This window comes from Rhodamnia argentea, chromosome 1 (assembly GCF_020921035.1).
Source record: "Rhodamnia argentea isolate NSW1041297 chromosome 1, ASM2092103v1, whole genome shotgun sequence".
Lineage (NCBI taxonomy): Eukaryota > Viridiplantae > Streptophyta > Magnoliopsida > Myrtales > Myrtaceae > Rhodamnia > Rhodamnia argentea.
In genome coordinates this window covers 26,328,287-26,350,477 of record NC_063150.1, presented here as the reverse complement: position 1 = coordinate 26,350,477, position 22,191 = coordinate 26,328,287, and the positions used below count along the sequence as shown (strand labels likewise).

General features: G+C 40.1%; 2 protein-coding genes and 2 long non-coding RNA genes across 13 annotated transcripts in view; 2 read left to right on the top strand and 2 right to left on the bottom strand.

Moving 5' to 3' along the window:
- The first annotated feature begins 743 nt into the window (after window positions 1-743).
- LOC115728671 (disease resistance protein L6-like) overlaps window positions 744-22,191 on the top strand; it is a 51,411-nt gene continuing 29,963 nt past the window's right edge. The window contains exons 1-4 of the mRNA XM_048277896.1: window positions 744-1,166; window positions 1,239-1,719; window positions 2,006-3,101; window positions 3,322-3,660. Of these exons, the coding sequence (XP_048133853.1) occupies window positions 902-1,166; window positions 1,239-1,719; window positions 2,006-3,101; window positions 3,322-3,660 (2,181 nt within the window). The 5' untranslated portion in view covers window positions 744-901. The remainder of the gene's footprint in view (window positions 1,167-1,238; window positions 1,720-2,005; window positions 3,102-3,321; window positions 3,661-22,191) is intronic.
- On the bottom strand, window positions 4,261-4,711 carry LOC125313788. Its single transcript, XR_007197401.1, has 2 exons — window positions 4,598-4,711; window positions 4,261-4,427 (listed from the first exon to the last, which is right to left on the bottom strand). It is a non-coding gene; the product is annotated as an uncharacterized LOC125313788 (long non-coding RNA).
- On the top strand, window positions 5,307-8,816 carry LOC115728667. 10 transcript variants are annotated; one of them, XM_030659015.2, is made up of 6 exons: window positions 5,316-5,527; window positions 6,501-6,603; window positions 6,741-7,053; window positions 7,170-7,293; window positions 8,008-8,079; window positions 8,655-8,816. In XM_030659015.2, the coding sequence occupies exons 3-6, from the start codon at window positions 7,020-7,022 to the stop codon at window positions 8,794-8,796; spliced, it is 372 nt and encodes a 123-aa protein (XP_030514875.1). In that variant the 5' UTR covers window positions 5,316-5,527; window positions 6,501-6,603; window positions 6,741-7,019; the 3' UTR covers window positions 8,797-8,816. The 10 variants fall into 10 exon arrangements, with proteins under 10 accessions (XP_048129880.1, XP_030514875.1, XP_030514874.1 ...); XM_030659014.2 differs by having other exon boundaries at window positions 6,720-7,053; XM_048273939.1 differs by lacking the exon at window positions 5,316-5,527 and adding an exon at window positions 6,098-6,113.
- LOC115728670 lies at window positions 6,497-20,360 on the bottom strand. Its single transcript, XR_004013867.2, has 3 exons — window positions 20,349-20,360; window positions 18,622-18,626; window positions 6,497-6,608 (listed from the first exon to the last, which is right to left on the bottom strand). It is a non-coding gene; the product is annotated as an uncharacterized LOC115728670 (long non-coding RNA).

The window sequence follows — 22,191 nt, the reverse complement described above, 5'->3', positions numbered from 1 at the left end:
CTTGTTTTGGGCCGGCCCATTGACACCCCTAATAGGAATGTCGAAGAGTTCCCGAAAAATTTTGTTGATAAAAAATAATGTTGAAATCAGCAAAATTTAAAATTGTAATTTGTTAGTATTGACACCTAATTTTATCGGTCCCGATTGAGTTTAATTTATTTCCTTTTTTAAGTTATTTATTTTTGTTTGAAAATAGAATAGACCAAAATAGGTAAAATTGGCTTTTTTTTTTCCTTTTATTATTGCAGAAAAGAAAAGAGAAATAAAAAATATAGGAAAACAACAATAAAAAAAAATAAGAGAAAAACCGCGGCCCACCTCACTCCCATTCTCTCTCTACCGGGAAAAGTACACCAGAAGTGCTATAACTCGTGTACGGCGTTCACTGGAGTGCCATAACTTTCAAAACGTTCACTTAAGTGTCATAACTTTTAAAAATTGTTCACTTGAGTGCTACGTTGGAGCAAAATCGTTTACTTGAGTGCTATAATAACTTTTCCGGCGTGCCACGTCAGCTTTCCGGCGTCTACGGTAACTTTTCCGGCGTGCTACGGTAACTTTCCCAATGCTACATCGGCTTTTCCGGCCGCCATGTCAACATGGCACTCAAGTGAACGATTTTTAAAAGTTATGGCACTTAAGTGAACGTTTTGAAAGTTATGGCACTCAAGTAAACGCCGTACAAAAGTTATAGGCGACTTCCAGTACTTTTTCCTCTCTGCCTGACTTCATTCCCACGGTTCACTTGTGTCCACCCGTTCCCTATCTCTTCACGTCCAGTTCCACATGCACCCACCCAAAGCAGACGAGAAGAGAATATCTGCTAAACAGAGACGCTAGTGTAATGACCTCCCGAGATCTCCATTTGTAATTCTTCTACTCACGCTCAACGTTCCTGATCATGGCTTCCAAACATTTTCCATCTCTTGCTGCCGCTGCTTTTGCTGCTCTGCTGTTCCAATTTTTCTTGAAGAGAAGATCAAGGGAAATCAATAGCGGGGAGGCAAATAACGATGCAGCTGCAAACGAGGGAACAGCAGTAGGCGATTCTGATGCTCACACTCCAACAAGTGTACCTGAAACGGCTACTTCATCAGGACCAGCTAAGGATGCAGCTGCAAACGATGGAACAGCAGGGGGCGATTCTGGTGCTTACACTTCAACAGGTGTACCTGAAAATGAAATGGCTACTACATCCGGAATAGCAGGAGGTGCTTCTGGTACTCACACCTCGACAGAAGGGGACGGAACGGCTACATGTGAGAATGAAGTATTCTTGAGCTTCAGAGGACCGGATACTCGAGCAGGTATTACTGATCACCTTTACACTGGGCTTTCAGGTTTGGGAATCCGCACATTTAGGGACGACGAAGATCTCCGTGAAGGGGAAGAGTTTGCCCCGGAACTTCTCCAAGCAATTAAGCAGTCGAAGATCTTAGTACCTATCTTTTCAAAAAATTATGCCTCTAGTATATGGTGTCTCAAGGAGGTAGCCCAAATGGTCGAGTGCAAGAAAACTGGGGGACAAAAGATCATGCCCATTTTTTATGATGTGGCACCTTGGGAGGTTCGATACCAAACCGGGGGTTATAAAGACGCCTTTCTTTCACATGAGAAAAAGAAGCGACATGACGAAAAGACCATCGGAGAGTGGAAGGCTGCTCTCAGCGCAGTTGGGGAAATAAACGGATGGGACCTGCATAAGGAGGGGGAGAACAGGTGACTGCTTTTAGCATTCCATCTCAAGTTCTTTCTATAGTTAAACTCGATGCAGTTCAATTGGTTTCTTTTCTAGATTTGTCCCATTTCATTCCCAGCAACATTTTTTGTCATTTCAGGTCATTCATTAACACTAAGTCCCACCGCTATTTAATCGAAATGGAATAAATCGTTGAAGAACACATTTAGAATAGGTCTATAGTTTTCAATGTGGTCTTGTCAGAAGATAGTTTGCTTCAATTCAGTTTTCTAACTCATTGCCCTTTTGACCTCCTACATACACTAGGCGAGAAGGTGAGTTCGTGAAAAAATTCATGCGAGGGGTTTTGAGTGAGTTGAAAAAGGCTTCTCTAGTAGTATCAGACAACTTTGTTGGTGTCGACAACCATGTGGATGCAATCATGGAAAAGATTGGTGCTGAGACAAGCGAAACACGGATTATAGGAATTCATGGGATGGGTGGCATCGGAAAGACGACTATTGCCAAAGTGATCTACAATAAAATTTCCCACAACTTTGAGAATTGTTGCTTTCTTGGCGATGTTCGAGAAAGGTCAAAAGTTAATGGCATTCAATGCTTGCAGAAGCAGCTCGTTTCTAGCATCCTCAAAAGGGAATGGACGGAAATAAATGACATGCATGAAGGAACTCAAACAATTAAAGTCAAGTTGTCTAATAAAAGGGTTCTCCTTCTTCTCGATGATGTAGAAGAAGCGAATCATATTGATGCACTTGTATGTAAGCGTGATTGGTTAGGTAAAGGGAGCAAAATTATTATAACTAGCAGAAGGATAGATGTTCTTAGTGTTCCGGAAGTGGACGACCGCCATGAGCTTACGGGCATGGATCGTGATCAATCTCTTCAACTTTTAAGCAAACATGCCTTCAGAAGAGATTCTCCTTCATACGAGTATATTAACCAATCCAACAGGGCGATTGACATTGTTGGAGGTCTTCCGCTCGCTCTCGAGGTCATAGGTTCACTTTTATATTACACTAAAAAGGAAATGTGGGATGCCACATTGAAGATGCTTGAAAGTGTTCCTCATGATAAAATTCAGAGTACGCTGAAAATAAGCTATGATGCATTAAATATGCGGCAACAACAGATGTTCCTCGATATAGCTTGTTTTTTCATTGGTTATGACAAAGACATTCTGGTTCATTTCCGGGATAAATCTAATTTTTTTCCGGAAGTGGTCATGGAAGTTTTGCAGAACACGTCATTGATTAAGATTATAGAGGGTAACAAAGTGTGGATGCACGATCAAGTTAGAGACCTCGGAAGAGAAATAGTTCGTCAAGAAAGTAACATGAAAATAGAGAAGCAAAGTAGGGTGTGGGATCATGAGCAAGGATTCGATTTGCTGAGGAAACATAAGGTAAAATTCCAACCTCCTGAAATTTTTTTATAAAAAGAAAAGCCAGTTACTTTTTGTGCGGTCTAACACCACTATGACTTCCTTAGCTATATTTTTGCTCTATTTTTGCTCTTTTAAGATTACATGAAAGATAGTACTGAACTCAACCCCTTATTATAGGAACTTGAAAAAATGTGTTTCCCTTCAACTTTTTTGTTTTTAAAATTTTTTCTTTGGACAGGGAAAAAAAGAAGTTGAAGCTCTTCGTCTCGAGTTGGACCATCAGTGGCACTGTTTTACCTATGAGGGCCTTGAGAGCCTATCTAGTCTAAGGTTCCTTAATGTGGAAGGTTCGATGGAAAATTTTCATGCAGAAGAGAGGCTTCTTTGGCACGAATCGCCATCAAATGTTCTTCCAACTAATGAGAATTTAGTTCTCCTTCCACAATTACGATGGCTTAAGTGGCGTGATTTTCCCTCAACATTTAACATTGCGAATTTCTTCGTTGAGGATCTAGTTATTCTCAATCTATCTTGGAGTAAAATTACAGATAATTGGAAGGGGTGGAGCCACATGAAGGTATGCCATATGCTAGACAACACTTATTAATCCGTCTTGTTAGATTCAAAAGTAATATTTGCATGATTATTCTTTTACAGGTGATGAAGAATTTGAAAGTTCTAAATTTGTTCAATTGTCGGTATCTTCCGAGGCTGCCAAACGAGCTGGGTAGAGATCTTGCAAGCCTTGAATACCTATCTCTAAATTCATGCGGATCGTTGGAGAGGCTTCCGGATTCGATCGGAAATATGGAATTGCTGATTGAGTTGGATATATCCCAGACGGGCATCATCGAGCTGCCCGATTCCATCGGAAAGTTGAAAAATTTGAAAAGATTGAAGATGGAGCGGAGTAACATAAGCAAAATACCCGACGTCCTTTGGACGATTGAAAAGCTCGAAGAAATAGTCGCGTGGAACTTTAATCGCAAGTTCCATGTGAACATTGGCAATTGCATCCACAAGAATGAATCCCTGAGGATCTTGACATTGCCTAATGCGGAAATATACTTACTAGCAAGGCTTCCTGAAAGTCTTGTCACTCTATTTCTTGGTTCGTTGAAGATGGACACGTTTCCGGATCTCTCAACCCTCACTAATCTGAAGGAATTGGATCTGAGGTTTTCGTTTTGTGATTGTGATGGGGAGTCTGATGGGCCTGTGGAAGAATATCCGATACCACAGTGGATTGGGAACTTGAGCAAGCTGGAGTATCTGAGCCTGCGCTGTCATTTTGTGACCACCTCACCGACAGACCTTACCCTCCCTCCTCAACTCCAGCAGCTTCTCCTCGAGTGCCCTAAACTGCGTCGCCTCCCGAGACTTTCCTCAAGTTTATCCTTCTTATGGTTGGAAAGGTGCGAGTCACTTTGCTCGATGGAGTTTCTTCACCTGAGCTCTCCTTATGTAACCACCGCACCGACAGACCTCCTTCCTCATCTCAAGCTTCGCCTCACACACTGCCGTAATCTGCGTCGCCTCCCGAGGCTTCCCTCAAGTTTATCCTCCTTATCTTTGCAATATTGCTCATCACTTTGCTCGATGGAGGATCTATCGAATCTGAAGAATCTATCATCTATCTTCATTGAGGACGCTGCAATTGAAGAGATTCAAGGCCTTGGTTGTTTGGAGAACCTACGAGGTCTGCTGCTTTGGAACCTTAAACAGGTGAAGATACTACCTGATCTAAGCAATTTAAACAAACTAAGGAGTCTTGATGTATCTGGTTTTCCTAATCTGGTTGAGATTCAAGGCGAACTACCAGAGTCTTTGGAAGCATTGGATATTAATTCCTGTGAATCTTTATTGAAATTGCCCGATCTATCCAATTTGAAGAACCTGTCATCTCTCCTCATTTCGTGCACTGCAATTGAAGAGATTCAAGGCCTTGGTTGTTTGGGGAACCTAGGAGATTTGCGGCTTGATCAACTTGGACAGTTGAAGCTACTGCCTGATCTTAGTAATTTAGATGAACTAAAACGTCTTGAAGTACATTCTTGTGATAAGCTGGTTGAGATTCAAGGCGAACTACCAGAGTCTTTGAATGTATTGAAGATTAATTCCTGCGAATCTTTACTGAAGTTACCTGTTGTGTCAAGCTTGAATGGACTGCGAAAGGTCACAATAAAGCGTTGCACGAAATTAAATGTGGAAGACGAATGGGACAGGGAAGACACCGAGTCTGAATATGAGGGAGAAGATGCCGAATGTGGATCTGAATATGATGGAGAAGACAATTAACATGAATCTGAATATGAGGAGAGGGCGACGAATATGAATATGAATCTGAGGGAGAAGACTGACGGATAAGTGCACGTTGCTCTTGAAAGCTTCTTGATCCACTACCACGAATTATTCCCTTGTGTTCAAACGTCAAACAAATTGAGGTAACTTATTCCCTCTGACAACCAATGTTTTCCCTTTTCTGCAATCAAACTCTTCCACAGATATGAACAGAGAAGTCTCACATGCACTTTGACTGAAAATCTGATGAAGGTATTGAAATTATGATACCTCTGTACAACCAGAGGGTTCTTAATTATTTACAAATATTCCTTCTCTTTTTCTAGTTGGGTTTGGCCTTTTTACCTATGTTCGCTTTGGATGGTTTCTCCTTGCTTCTATGTTTCCCAGCTGGAGGTATGCATGTTGATTGCACCCTTATTACTTGATTTATGACAATTAATTGGAGATCCTCGATCGATTTGCCGCTTCACATCTTTTGAAGTTGATACCCTCTGCTTTGCACTGGAGATGACTTTGCTACACTGTAAACGATTAGATGGAATGTGCGTTGGAAGGTCACAGCGCTATGGTTCTCATCTTGGAATTTTGCGGCATAATCAACTCATCGTTGCGATTCTGAACAAGACAGACTGTGTATTTATATGCTTATGTTCAGTCTACTTTCCAGGAAAGGTGTGCTAAAATGAAGAAAGAGGAATTTCACTTGGGCAGCGGCATCAATAGTTGGTACATCCAAGCTTCCATCTGTGACAGGAGAGGGAGAACCATTTAGCTTCTCCAAGGTATCACAAATCATCTTATGGTTGAGGCTAAATTTTGTATTATCAGTGCATAGGACGTATGATAAGTCTCACTTGGGGTCTGAAATCATGTCAATCGACCCTCGTGTGATCTCCATTATTGCCTCCATTTTCTAGAAATGATTATCCCTAGGTGGTTATCTATAATAAAAGCCCTTCCATTCACCTCAAGTTATCCCAGATGACTCTTTTAGGTTTAAAGATTAACAAGAAGCGCTAAGGGAGATCTCAAATGACTGGCTTTTTGCTGGTTTCTACTGTTGCTGAGAGGAATTAAAGTTTTTACGAAACTTACAAAAATCTTTCTGCGCAGGGAGCTATGGCTAATTGGGCAGCTGTATGGATGGAGACTGAAGAAAGGCAGATGAAGGATGAAATTTGATGTTGACTGTATTCCCTCTCACAATCTTGGTGTGGTAAACTTACAAAACCTGACTTATGTTTTTTTTTTTTGTTTTTCATTTATAGTGTGCCCATAAGAATGATTATTACATTTCATCTAAATATGTGTTCTCTTCATTATTATGAATAGAACTTGCTAATTGGTACCCAGATGTTCTTTTATGAGGAAACTCTCGAAGGGCTTGTCTGAACCGGGAGAAAAATTATGGGACTGTGTTCTTGTTGCTTTCATTGGTTATTTGTTAAAAATGTGTGCTATGTAGATCATGTGGCTTTCAAGAGCCGAGAGTCATGCTGAATCCAATCATTTGAAAGAGCAACTCCACACTCTTTCTTAATGCGCTTTCAACATGCGTTTTCCAAAGACAGAGCTCTCTCCCTACTTTGAGTTGCATTGCTTCCAAGCAAAAAAGTCTCCTCACTTTCCTCCATGGACAACAATCCTTCACAGTTCCTCCCGTCAGGTCTGTAGGATCTTTTAATTCATGCCTGTTTTTCTATTTCCTTAATTTCCTGAGATCCGCGCAAAATTTGGGGGGCATTTCCACTTATGTTCATCTTCTGCTAATGAAATATGCAGAGTTGATTGACCGGTGTATAGGTTTGAAAATCTGGGTTGTAATGAAAGGAGACAAGGAGCTTGTTGGTACTCTTAGGGGCTTCGATGCGTACGTCAACATGGTCCTCGAGGATGTCACTGAGTAGTATGTATCTCTCTCTCTCAAATTTAGTAGTGCCTCAAGATGCTTCTCGTACTACTTTGGGGTGAAGGGAAGCCATTCTATGTTGTGGACATCAATTTATTATCTGAAGGGGCAAATGACCTCAATTTGAATGTATTAGCATTGGAAGTTGTCAAAGCCGTGGTTCATGAGGCCTATCTGTCCTCAATTTGATCTATGCTTCTTACTGAGAATTACTACTTGCACAAGCATCTGCAATATGGCCTCTTGTTTTCTCTCTCACTCCTCTTTTTATTGAGCTTCCTGTGGAAGCTTCATGCGATCGTAAGATTCTGTTTTGATTCTTGCATACAGTGAAATCGCTGCAGATATGTGTATATGTTTTGAGCCTTTGCATCGATATGGGCACGGCCTTGCCTAAAGTTTTTGTGATTTATCAACTAGTAAGCAACCGCCTTAACAAAACAGAAACAATCAGCCACTCAGAGAGATTCCTTCCGATAGTAGACTGAAAATGCTTAGACGATGTATTGATGAATCATCACTGGTCTTGATTTTGTGGTAAAAAAGTCATCATCGCTTATTATTTACAAGAATTTGGTCCTTGTGTCTCACCTCTTGATAAGAATAAAGCGCAAGGGGTGTGGCAATTACGTTACCGGAAAGCTAGAATTCTGCTTTCGAGTGCCTGAACCTCACTTAAGTGATGATGCCTTCCTTTTTGTCTTAATGCAGTTGGTCCCCGGTGGCTCCCCTGATCTGGAATGAGTTGGATTCATCCTCTAACCCCAGTGGCAAATTATGTAGGTACTCTCTCACTCTCTCTCAAGACATGCCCTCTTTTGAGCATTAGGGATGTGGATCCTCTGTCCTGCTGTCCTGCACTATACTCCCATGTGTGTCTCAACATTCGTCTGCTGCTGAAGCTTATCTCATTCGCATGCATCAACTGTTGAGAAGTGGTTAAGGGTTACAGCACGAATAGGAGCCCTATGGTTGTAGAGTAACTTCATCCAGCATATGCTATCTTCTTGGTGGCCTGCTATTTGACTACCCTTTCTGTGTTATAGTACATACGCGATCTAAATGCAGAAGTGTGGGTGCCCAATTTCCTCTTTGGAAAGGATCAAAGAATTCCACTTGTGTACTCATTGCTCTTGCTTGCAAAGCTTCTACTTCACTATGGAGTATGGTGCTGGTACCGACACATCAGGCCTAAGATGTACACTGTACTGCCTATAAGGGACGTGTTTTGCTCCATGTGATCTCAATTTTCCACCCAAGTAGCTGCATTTGCTGCGCGTTACAAAAGGATCCGTGCCCAAAGCAAACTCACTTGTTTTGACTTTAACTGGTTTTTTGTCGCTCGTGTTTTCAAACAGGTTGGCTATTCGGGCGGAGTGCTGTTTCTTGATTTTGCGGTGGCGGCATTCTTCGGAGTTTTCTAGAGGTTTTCAGACTGCTGAAAGAGTGAGCTCAGAGCTCGTGAGGTGTAATATTGCTTGCGGAGCTTGGTTAGAGTGACCATAACAAATTCTTGACTTTGCCGGAAAACTTGGCCACTGGCAGTGGAAGCTTGGGAGGGGAGTCGATGCTCTGCGACCTTGAGGGGTGTGGATTTAATCCTGACGAATTCCTTAGTCTCTTCGAGGACTGCATCGGGGATGGTGATCGTGACAGTTTCTCGACTTTGCCGGAGAGCTCTCTCTTTCTGAATTCTGATAGCGACTCCTCTGTTTATGCTGTATGTACAGTGTAGAGACTAGAGAAGTCTACTGTTGTACTCGTGTAATATCACAATGGTATATGCAATGTGCAACTTACGACAGTGATGCACATCTCAAGAGATCACTGAGCAGATTGTTCTGCAGCAACTTCATATCTTTTGGGGCATATGGAAGGAGAGAAAATTTCTGAAGGAATGTGATCAAATGCAGTGATATGGTAAGTCCTGTCATATTTGCAATTCCTCACTTGCATCTTTCTCAATGGACTCATTGGCATAGACAATAAGATTGTGAGAAATCTTGTTTGCTGTGCTCTTGTAAGCATCTTAATGACAGAAGATCATCATATTCTTTACCATGCCCTTTGGTTGCTCATTTTGCTACCAAAGGGTCTGTCTTTCTAGGGATCAACCCAGTTCCAATCATGTAAGGCATTGTAATGAGAGCAAGATTGTGGTGCTTGCATGTTGCAGATGATAAAGTTACTGTATTGGAGTCGGAGAAGCGGGCTTGGGAGAATTCACGGGAAGCTCAGGCTTGTCAGGGGAAGCTCTTAATCCTTGAAGAAATCGTGATGCAGAAGCGAAAAAGAATTCGTAGTGCCGCCATTGTTGAGTTATATACATTGTATTGCTTTTTATCGAATTGAACTTTCTGTAGACCATGCTCTTGATGAAGAAGTCTGATAAAAAGAGAATGGTGGTGCTGCTATGACAATTGCTTGAGATTTGAAGTCATGAATCTAGTGTAAAATGAAGAAATATAATGAACAATTCTGTGCAAAAAGACAGGAAAAAGATCATAGCAATTTTGATGCAGGCGTAACGCGAAGAGAGGTGGTAGTTTTCCTTGCGACGGTCTAGGAGGAGGCGATACTTGTGATCGGCTCGAAAGGCAAAATGGTCGGGTTTAAACGATTGTTTCCCTCTCGAGCCCACCCGCTTTGGCCCACCTAAACCATTCGGACCCTATCAATTCTATATGGATCATCTAATTTTTTTTCCTAATCATAAGAAGAACTGGGCAAGAATTTTAGACCCTATATTTGGTTGGTCAAATTGGCTTTATAGTCTTCAACAGTTCAACATCCAAACCACGATCATCTCCTGAGACTACTCAACCTGAAGCCAAATCTGCCGTTGGCGTATTGTTGTGCACATGACTATTCGGTGTCAATTTCATTGTTGGATCACAACGGAAGTGATATATATATATATATATATATATATATATATATATATATATATATATATGCATCAGATAAGGTTGTAATGTCTTTTTACGTTTCTTAATACAAATTTAATTTTACAATATATTTAGAGATCTAAGTGGTTTTGTCCATATGTTGTTTACCAGATGGTGCCTAACATGGCAAAACGGTCCACGGGAATAGGAAAAATATGGTATTATACATCGTCATATTTTGTACCTTTGAGCAAATATTTTAATCAGGCGTTATATATTTGTTTACAGCGTCCTTTATTTTTTTTAAAAAAAAATTGACCCTTTAATCAAATGTTTCAATTATCATAACCATTTTCCACGAAATACCAACCACTTAAAAAATTACTTATAATATGGCTTGTCATATATCTTATTCACGTGTTTTTCTGTTTTCAAGTATTTGAAGAGAGTAAAAAGAAAGCAAAAATCATAGAACAAATGGACAAACATGTTTTTAAAAAACTTCGATGAAACGGTGTCTTTACTCATCTAATTTAATTTGACCAAAAAAAAAACTTATCTAATTTAAATTATTGTCACATTCCCGTTAATGGTAAAAGGAAGCAATTGGACAAATCACCAATTACACAAATTAGGTGAGTATGCCAAATTGCTCTAGCAACAAAAGAACTAAATTTTGTTTTTACCGCGTTTTCTTTTGTTTTTCATCTTTCAGCCGCTGCGTTAATGCTGAGCAGCTTCGATATGGTGGTGAAGTTTCTGGATTGGTACGTGAAGATTGCGGTCTTATCGGCTCTCATCGGAGGATCCATGGAGTTGTTCATGATCAAGACCGGCTTCTGTGTGAGAACTCTCCATTTCCTGTTGTTTCTTCTTGCCTGCTCCTGCAATTTTTTGTTTCAACTTTTTCCACTTCTTTATTGGGTAGCTCATAGCCAAAAATTGGCGAAATAACTCCGAAGCAGCTAGTTTTGGGCACTTTTAAGAATTTGAATTAAATACAATAGATTATCTGATAAACTTTGCTTTAAAGCTCCACAAACATTGTTAGTCTGGCGGCTATTGTGTTTATCGAACAGTATCGGATTTTGCGGTGATGGGTCGTGTTCAAATTCGTCTCTTTTCAGATGAGCAAAGCGTCTATGCTTTGCCGGTGAAGTTGACAGTTCATGATTTAAGTGGTATGTCTCTTTTGCTAGCTTGTGGGAGGGAAGGGCTTTTATCTAGGCTGTCATATCATGGCGATCAACTGAGCGTTCTTGCTGTTCTACATGAAAAAATTATCTAAAAGTAAATATATACAAATAGAAATATATAGGAAAAAAAGACTAGAAAGAACAGTCTAGAACATAGGAATTATGCCCCTCCACAATTCTAATTGCTTTCCTCCACTCCGTCCTACGGCAAACCGTACGCCAATCTATTTCGCACTCCATTAAATCTTGTTTTACTATTTTCCCCCGGGTAAGTTTCGGCCGATTTCTTCCTTTTTTCATGTCATGCTCTTGGTAAGAGACTTCTATTTTTACCGGGACACCTAGGGGTCTTCGAAAAATATGCCCAAACCATATCAATCTATGTTCTCTCATCTTATTTGCCACTGGTATTATTCCAACTTTTCTTTAAATATCTTCATTTCTTATCTTATTTATCTTTGTATGACCACACATCTACCTTAACATCGTCATTTCCGCTACTCCCATTTTATGCTTGTGTTGCCTATGTGCTAACCAACATTTAGCTCCATATAACATTGTAGGTCTTACTGCTGTTCTATAAAATTTTTCTTTTAACCTAAGAGGGATTTTGCAATCACACAAGAACCTTGAAGCACTATGCCATTTCATCCAGCCTGCTCTGATTCTTTGGCTTACATCCTCATCAATCTCTCCTCCCCTTTTGCAATATTGATCCTAGATATCTAAAAGCATCTTTCTTGGGTATCTCCTGTCCGATCATACTCACGGATTCGTGATCTCCTCCTTGTGCCATGTCGAACTCACACTGCATGTATTTGATCTTACTTCGACTTAGCGTAAATCCTTTGGACTCCAACGTGCTTCTCCATAGTTCTACTTTAGCGACGACCCCAGCTCTGGTCTCATCAATAAGTACAATATCATCTGCAAATAGTATACACCACGGCACCTTATTTTGAATATCTTTTGTTAGCTCATCCATAACTAGGACAAAAAGATAAGGACTCAAAGTAGAGCCTTGGTGTAAGCCTACTGTGATTGAAAAATAACTTGATATGCCATTACAAGCCTTCACACATGTAGTAACACCATCATACATATCCTTGATTGCTTCTACATACATTGAAGGCACTTTTTTCTTTTCAAAAACCCACCACAAAACCTTTCTTGGAACCCTATCATATGCATTCTCGAGATCAATAAACACCATATGTAGGTCCTTCTTCTTTTCTCGATATCTTTCTATCAACTGTCATACTAAGAAGATAGCCTCAGTGGTAGATCTTCTTGGCATAAATCCAAATTGATTTACAGAGACCTTGGTATCTACTTTCAAGCGATGCTCAAGGACTCTCTCCCACAACTTCATTGTATGGCTCATAAGCTTAATGCCTCTATAGTTGAAACAATTCTGAATATCTCCCTTGTTCTTGTAAATAGGCATAAGCATACTCTTCCTTCATTCATCAGGCATCTTATTAGTATGGAGAACCTTATTAAAAAGGTTAGTCAACCAACTTATTACTAGTTCCCCTAAGCACCTCCATACTTCAATAGGGACACCATCGGGTCCCAAAGCTTTACTAGTCTTCATTGTCTTTAATGCCTCATTAACTTCATGTGTTCTAATTCTACGCACAAACCTTCTGTTTAACTCATCAGAAGCGTTCTCCAAGATCACTTCCCTTCTATTGCTCTCGCCATTAAAAAGCTTGCTAAAATAGCTCATCCAACTTTCCTTAACTTCTGCATCTCTTACAAAAAGTTTTTTTATTTTCATCATTGATGCATCTAATCTGTGTCAAGTCCTTACTTTTCTTATCCCTTATCCTTGCAAGCCTATAAATACCTTTTTCTCCCTCTTTGGTCCCAAGTTTTTTGTACATCTCGTAGAACACCTTGCCTCTAGCCTCTCATACAGTTTTCTTGGCATTTTTTCTCGCCAACCTAAACTTCTGCAAATTCTCTTCATTAGGACATTTATGCAAACATCCGAAACACTCCTTCTATTTAATTGCCTCTTGCACCTCTTCATTCCACTACCAAGTTTCCTTCGTTTGATGTCCGTTCCCTTTACTTTCCCCTAACACTCCTCTTGCCACTCTTTTAATGCAGTTAGACATCTCGTTCCGCATCATATTTATTTTTCCCTCTAGCCGCCATGGTCCTTCATGATGCATTCTTTTCTTGGAAACTGTTCGTTTTACCTCATCTAACTTCCACCATCTTATTCTTGGGTTCCGAGCACTTCTCTGCATTTGCTGTACTTTGTTATATCGAACCTCTAAGACCACCAACTTATGTTGCGTAGCTACGCATTCTCCCGGATAGACTTTGCAATCTACATACGAGGCTCTATCCTCTCTTCTAGCAAGAAAGAAATCAATCTGGCTGCAATTTTGACCGCTTCAAAAGGTGATTAGATGTGACTCTCTTTTCCTAAAGAAGGTATGTGTCAACATCAAATCATAAGCTAAAGCCATACTCAAGATGTCTTCGACAGCCTCATTTCTAGTCCCACAGCCAAAACCTCCATGAACTCTATCAAAACCTCCACTACTTTGACCAACATGTCCATTTAGATCCCCTCCTATGAATATCTTCTTCTTGCGTGGTATCCCCCTTAAAATCTCCTCCAGTTCTTCCCAAAATCTGTTCTTATCGGATGCATGCAGTCCAACTTAGGGGCATATACACTAAGGATATTCAGAATCAAATCTCCCACTACTAGCTTAACCAAAATAATCCGATCTCCTGTTCTTTTAACATCGACCACTCTATCTTTGAGACTTTTATTGATCAAAATCCCAACTCCATTTATATTCTTTTTTGTGCCTGTATACCACAGCTTGAATCCGGCGCCTTCCATTTCCTTAGCCTTTTCTCCTACCCATTTAGTCTCTTGCGGGCAAGCAATATTCACTCTCCTTCTAGCAAAAGTATCTGCTAACTACCTCAACTTACCCGTTAAGGTTCATATGTTCCATCTCCCCAATCGAATCCTTAATCCCTGGGCATTTCTTGTCCCCCACACTCGCCTATAAAAGTGTGAGGACCCCGGCTCACTTTTCATCACATCCGGGCACCGATGTGGTGCATCACTCTGGGAATGATGGCCCAAGGCTAGCTTCCTTACCCCTCGCACCCACCTATCTTCGTGCAAGGACCCTTGCCCATTTTCCACTACATCCGGGCGCCGATGCAACGTGTCGCTAAGGAGGGTACGTTCCAACGAAAAATCAGAAGGGTTCATCTCACAAAAATAGCTCTTTTTTACAACTGGCTCGCAACGCCTGACGCAACCCTCCTCCTTTACCCTGGTTTGGGACAAGCTATGTAAACAGAATAGGTGGAGTTACATGAAAAGCATAATGCCAAAAAAAAAAAAAAAGTTGTGTCGGGTGATACATGGCAATGCCAATGAATTTGAGGCATTCCACCATCAGTTGAGTGTGCTCATGAGAATGGAGTTTATGCGACTAATTATCTGTTCATTGATGATATCTGTGGGAGAAACTTCTGGAAGATAAATTTGGATATGGTGATTTTAAAATTGAACTGACAGCACTGATGCACGTATTGAGAAAACATTGAGCGGATTGTTCTGCAGCTATTTCCTGTCTTTCGGGGAATATGAAAGAGGTGAAATATTTGAAGGAACACAATTAAATGCAGTGAAAAGTAGCCCTGTGGAATCTGCAATTTCTTTGTTATCTTATTGAAGACAGATGAGCTTTCCTCACTTGCATCTTTCTGGATGGACTTTGGTATAGACAAAATATTGGGAGAATGTTGTTTGCTTGCCTGCCTTCATTATAACTTATACTTTTTGCAGACGATGAAGTGACTGTACTGGAATCACAGAAGCGGGCTTGGGAAAATTCCCTGGAAGCTCAGGCTATGAGAGAAGCTCTTAATCCTTGGAGAAATCATGATGCAGAAGCAAACAAGAATTCATAGTGCTGCCATTGTTGAGTTATTCCTGGTATGATTTTTTCTTGAATGCTGTCATTGCCCAACAATTGAGCTTTCTGTAAGCCATGCTCTTGATGAAGAAGTCTGATAAAATTTAAAATAAATAGGTCTAAGCGGTCGAGTTTGCTTAACTACTTGTGGTCAACATGTGAACCATGTTTTCTATGAAACATTTTGGCAATATGCCTTAATGATTCTGGCTATTAGACTTTGTGCATTATCATCAATTCGCTTTTCTGAATGCAAGCTTATTTGTACCCTTACATTTGCCATTTCGTGGCTTACTTGTAAATGGCCGAGGGAAGATTGATGGGATGATCACAAACCAGTTTACTTGATTACGTTTATCTTTTTTCGCCTTTATAATTTGGGATAGCTATGCATAATGACGCTGGAAGCTGTGTGAATGAGATGACGATGTGAACTTCTAAACAACAGAGATCGTGTTCTTGATGCTTGAACTTGTCTGCAGGAAAATAAACTAAAATTACGCCAGGCGAACATCTACACATCGTTTGTCTCTGTCCTGGAATGAATTTGGAACACCCTGAAATGTGTTGAGCCGATTTTGTGTTTGGCTGTTTGGCAATTAATTTCCCGTTCTCTTGGCATTGTTCTTTATGTACTTCCCTCATTATTATCCAATGTACTAAATATTCTTTTTGGCTTAGTGAAGAAAACTCATTAGCTGTCATGTGCTTTTTCTCTTTGATCCGTGAGAACGGAGTTTTATAGATATAGACAACCAAAGCATGGACCCTGTTGTGTGCATTTCTCTCTGCGGTCTTGTGTATTTTGAGTGATGTTGGACAGGGAATATTCGTGTATTTAAAAGTCTAATGTCCGAATAGCAGTTTACTATCATTAACTACTGGGACCAAATCTTCCTTAAGAATATCAAAGCATAGGTTCTATGCAATCAGGCTAGTGGACATAATTACTCGATATGGGGATTTTTTTTTTTTTTTGGTCGAAGATATGAGGATTGAAGAGCTGGTGATTTTTGTAGTTTCTTCTTCTTCTTCTTTCTTTTTCACTTAACCATTGTTTTAGGTCAAGAACACAATGATGCCTTCAGGTGATACAGACATTGCACATTTTTTTTAGGGCTAGAATTCAGACTTTAGACTTAAAGAAACATGAATGCGGCATTGCCGATGGCTGGTCTTAATTGGGTTGATAAGTAAGACTTAGTTGGATGTGCAAAAGCTGATGGATGATTCAATTTGATTATATCCTATCACCTCACAATTGAGTGAAAAAAGAGTCGCGATGTGTGCGCTAGTCTTTCACATTCACATCGATTTGAAGTTGTCTTTTTTTTTTTTTTTCATTACCTGAGAAATTAGTGTGTTGCAAGAAGAGAGTTTCTGATTAGATGACACTGATCATTTTGGGTAGCCCGTTTGTGGGGGCAAGAATGGAAGTTTGCTTAAGAGAGGAGAATAAGTAGACACGATAAATAGTTTAATGAAAGGTTATATGCTCATGTCGTCGGAGTTAGATCATAATCCATTATAGTGAGATTATGGACTTCTCTTTGCTGCTTTATCACACTTAACCCGCGGATTTGTGACAAAAGTAGCCATTAAGCTTTGGTTGATCATACAAAGTTAGCATCTTCTAGTTTATGACGATTTAGTATGATGTTTTGCGTCGAACAAATAGCACCGGCATCTACTTTTACTTGAACCTCGGCATGGAAGCTTACTGCTGAAATGCGACTATTGCGTGTTGCCTATTTGATGGTTTTGGGTTAGACAAAAAAAGGAAACAGTCGGTAAAACTCCGCGAACGATCCTTTTTTTTTTCTCTGCGGTCAATTTCTAAAGGCAGGTTTGTTTGTTTGAGTGAAAGTGTTTTTCAAAAATTAATTTTTCGAACTTTCACCTAGTCAACTGAAAAATCTCTTTGGTCAACAAAAATATTCATGAATAAAATTAAAAAAGTGAATTTCTAAATACAAAGATGTGAAAAAGCTTTCCAAAATAGCTCCTCTTGAATTTCTTAATATTTAATATTGCATTTTTATTTATTTTTTATTTTTTTTTCGCCTCTGTCGGTCGCCCTAGCCTCGATGAGAGCTGGTGATCGGTCATAGGTGCAAGCCTCGCCCGATCTCAACGAGGCCAACCCTCGCCCGAGGCCGGCGAGGTCGACCCTCACCCGTGCGGTCTATCGTCTGTTGTCGTCGTGGCCCGGTGACCACCGGAGGTAGGAGGACAAAAAAGACAAAGTTAAAAAAAATTAGAAATTTATTAAAAATTCAATTTTTTTTTTTTTTTGTAGTGACAAGATTGAAATCATTTTCTCAATGAGATTTGAACACCAAAAAAAGGTTTTTCGTCATATATTACCAAACAAAGGAAAACTAACTGTTTTTCTGAAAGATGACTTTCCGGAAAATATTTTCCTTTATCACGAAGTTTTCTCCTAAACAAACTCACCCTAATATCGCGTTAGGATTGCGTAAGTATGACCAAATGATTTCGCAAGGATTGCACAAGTATGACTAAGTGATTTCGCGGGTCATTATTGCGAATTAGAAATGGAGAATTAAGTGGTAATCAATCTTTATTAGCCATTCAACAACTTGATTTCAGCGATACGTCCCCATCCTCAATCTATGAGAGCCACTCAAAGAACAAATTCCCAAGGACATTTCTCCATATGTAAAACGCTTGAATAGCTTGATCAGTGGCCAAAGACGCAACCGATGATGGTCCTCTGTAGTGCTTTGTTGGGCGACCTGAGAAAGTGCGTCGAATTCACGGTCTGAGTGCGATGTCTAATACCACTTGAAGAATAATAGATGATTATGGGATTGAAACAAATTTCTTTTCTTCTTTTTGTTTCGCGACAAAAGAAAATGACTTAGACACGGAATGAGCGGGGTAATTGTAGGAATCAAGTCCATCTGAACCGTTGATTTGAGCCCCTATGACAAGATCTACGTGATTAAAAATTTAGATGGGGGGACCAACATAATTAACGATGTAGATGTTCTTGTCCAGTTAATCCATGTGATGACTTCTTTAATCATCGAACTTATGCCCTTTTCATATCCATGACGTATGCATGCGTCAGCCTTAGTAAAGGAAATAGTTTCAAGATCGAATTAGATTTCGTAATGCATCTTTATACTAAAAGGGTTTAAGTTGTTTTCAACTCTCTCTCTTTTTTTTCCCTTTAATATCTTCTGGTTTAAATGTACCTTTGCATGGACATAGACACACATATAGATGCAATGGCCTTGAGAATACCAATGCTTCATGCCCTTTTCGTCCTTCATATGTAGGGTCCGTTTGTTTCACGGAAAATGAGTAATTTGAAAGATAATTTCTAAATAATTTATCGCTTATAAGAATGAATGAATGAGAAATATTTTCATAGTCCACGAAACTATTTACACAAAGTTGATGAAGAAAACCAATTCCATTAACACAGGCAGTGAAATAGCACGAAAATAACATGCCCAAAATCAACTTGAATCACCGATCGGAGAATTATATCGTAGAACGGACATATCTCGTTTTCCACATATTAAATGTACAATGTAGCAAGAGAGTAATGTCCTCTACCGATCTCGCATTCTGGACAAGAGCGGGAAGTGTCGTCTTTCGTTCTTCACTTTTCTTTCTCTTTGTACATTGAGAACGTAAGAGGAACGTCGTTCTTTTATTAACCGCCAAAGGCAGTTATCCAAAGGGCGGCAATAGCTTAGATAGGCGGACCATGGTCCTTTCCCCGAATCCCAACAGTTGATGTCAATAGTGGAAATATTATTCATTAATTAATTATTTTAAGCTATAAAAGCGATTATTTTGAGAAAAATATTATTGATACTATTCATTTTTCGTGAAACAAACATACTCATTATGTTTGTTGTTATCACAAATTAATTAATGTATTGGAAGTTAAATAGTTGAGTCGTGTCTCTTCATCGAGAGACACAAACACAACACAGGACCAATTGGTTCGATTGGTGTATGTTTCGATTTGCTTTTTCCACACGATGTTCCCTTGTATGAGCCTGTGAAAATTAGAGATTCTATGCATTAACAATCTATGTATATAGAGAGAGAGGTTGTAGGATCAACTTATCATCGTGTTGATTACGGGAAAAAAAAAGGAAGGTAGCAGATTTGCGCGTTAGCCATTTAGCATCGAAAGACTGAATCGTTAAAGATGGGTTAAGTCCGGTGGCATTTTAACATGGGAATAAGTGCACTAAAAGTCATAAAATTTACCGTAAAATTATAATGGTGTCCTAAAACTTTTAAAAAAATGCAATCAAGTCCTAAAACTTGTTAGATTGATGCAATCAAGTCCTTTCATTAACACCGTCAAAATGTTGTTCATCCATTATAATCATACGGATAAGCATTTTCCTACCACGTTCCCGATCAAATTTCCATGTCGATAAGACACTTGCAGTACCATCACCAGTACTAGCAGTAGTATTCCCCATCATCAATTGAGTCCTATATGCGGCAAACAATATTTGCCTCTTATCTACATTTTGAGGACTCTTATTGCACCTTTTCAAGTGCTTCAACATAGTTGAAGTACCGTTAGCAACAATGTATATATACTTGGTCCCACAATACTTGCAAAACACTTGAATTCCATTTTTCTCTTTTTTTTTTTTCCTTTACGAAAGTGTCTCCATGCTTGTGAGATTTGTTTACTAGGATTAGGAGGACAATCATGAGATACCTTGTCTGAATTGCATGCCTCTACAAGGCCGTCTTCTTCACCTTCATGTTCTAATGAGTCCATATCCAGAATACTCGTCATATCATTGGATTGTTACCCTTCTATTGACATGTGAAGTGATCACCTGAATCAAGAAAAACATAGATTAGATTGAAGGCATCTAATGCGAACATCAAAGTAAAAAGGGCTAACAACATGGAGCGAAGAAATCAAGTAGAACCATGAATTATTAAGTACATCTCCAAGAAATCATGAGATTCCGAAAGTCGACTATTCAGAATCTAATATTGTGATTCGAAGAGCAGCTTCTCTAATGTTTATATTGATTATACTTTTAAGTGATTGTAGGTGAAAAGAGGCAATGAAGAAGAATTGCACAATCCAAAAAAAAAAAAAAATCGCAATCCAAATTTGAAAGCAGAAGATTATGCCCAATTTCAAAGGGCAAAAGAACTAGAAATTAATGATCTTCCATGGCTATTTCACCCGACGCTAAAAGGGCAAAATCTCACCTTTTTTAGTGCTTGAAAAAGGGAATTCACTAGGTTAGAGTAAATTTACTGACGTACTATTATATAGTTGCACGATTCGTGAAGATTATGGGAATGAGAGAGGAAACGCAGAAGGCTGGTGTCGGATACCGTTCCTAAGGGAGCATTATATGTGAAGTTGAACATATCACATGGGGTCTTATTGGGAAAATCATCCTACAAATTATCATGCACTGCCTAAGTAGTGGGGAACTTGTAGTCAGACTAACTTTTTTTGTAGGCTGGATGCTTATTCTGGTGATTTCTTGCAAGAAATTGAAAGCTTTGCAGTTGATTTAACCACATGGAAAGGATGAGTAATGGGGATTGTAACTAGGGGTGTGCATGGTCCGGGCCGGTCCGGTCCCGGCATGGAACCGGGGACCGGACCGTAGTCCCGGTTCCCATATTTTCGGGATCAAGGACGGGATCGGGACCGCCGGTCCTGGTCCGGGCCGGTCCCGATCCGGTCTCGGTCCCGGCCCAGAGGGACCGCTTACTATTGAAAATCTAGTCAACTTAATAAATTATGCCATGGTAAAAACATAGCGACTCGCTATGACTTTAATGATCGACGAACTTGACCAAAATGTTCGAATTCAATAACAAATCCAGCCATTACATGATAAAAACATCACCAACCGCACTCAAAAAAGCCAGCAGGGAGAAAAGATGACCAAAAACAAGATGGAAAATAAGACTAAAAAGAGAGTCTTGAGGAAGAGAGTGCGACCGTGCAAGGTTGGGAAAAAAATGGGCAGTGGACTTTTATTATTCTGTTTTGTTTTCAATTTTTTTTTGCAATTGTATATATTTATATATAAATAATTATTTATTATTGGCGGTCCGGTCCGGGCTGGGCCGATCCGGTCCCAATGCAAGAAACCCGAGGACCGGACCGCCGGTCCACCGGTCCCATTTATTGGGACCGGGGACCGGACCATCCACCTCAAGGACCGGACCAACCCGGCCGGTCCGGTCCAGTTTGCACACCCCTAATTGTAACCCTTGCAAATCGAGAGCTGCTTTCCGAAGAAAAAAAGAAAAACGAAAAAGTTCCGCCAATTCGGTGATTATGGGGTTTTTACCTGAGATCGAAGCGAAAAAGTGAGGATGAAGACGACGAGAGGATGTGGCGAGAGGAGCGACGGGTTGACGATAGGCAAGACTGCAAGAAGAGCAAGCGGAAAGGTGAAGGTGAGACGTGAGCGGAGAGGCGAAGGTGAGACGTGAGGGGAGAAGCGAAGGCGAGACGTGAGCAGAGAGGCAACAAGGAGACGTAAGCGTAGAGGACTTGGGAAAATTAGGTTAACTAGTTCATGTTAACTGGTTTTTTTTTTCTTTTTTATTATTGTATTATTTTGTTTGAAGTCAAACATTTCTAATTATTTTTATAATTTTATGTATCTCTATATATATTCTAGGCAATCCGGTTCGGTCCCATCCACCATGGAACCGGGGAATGGACAACCCGGTCACCGGTTCCATTTATTGGGACCGGGGACCAGCCTACCCCCCTCAAGGACGGGACCAACCTGGCAGGTCCAGTCCGGTCCTGTCTAGGTTTGGTCCCGGTCCTGGTTC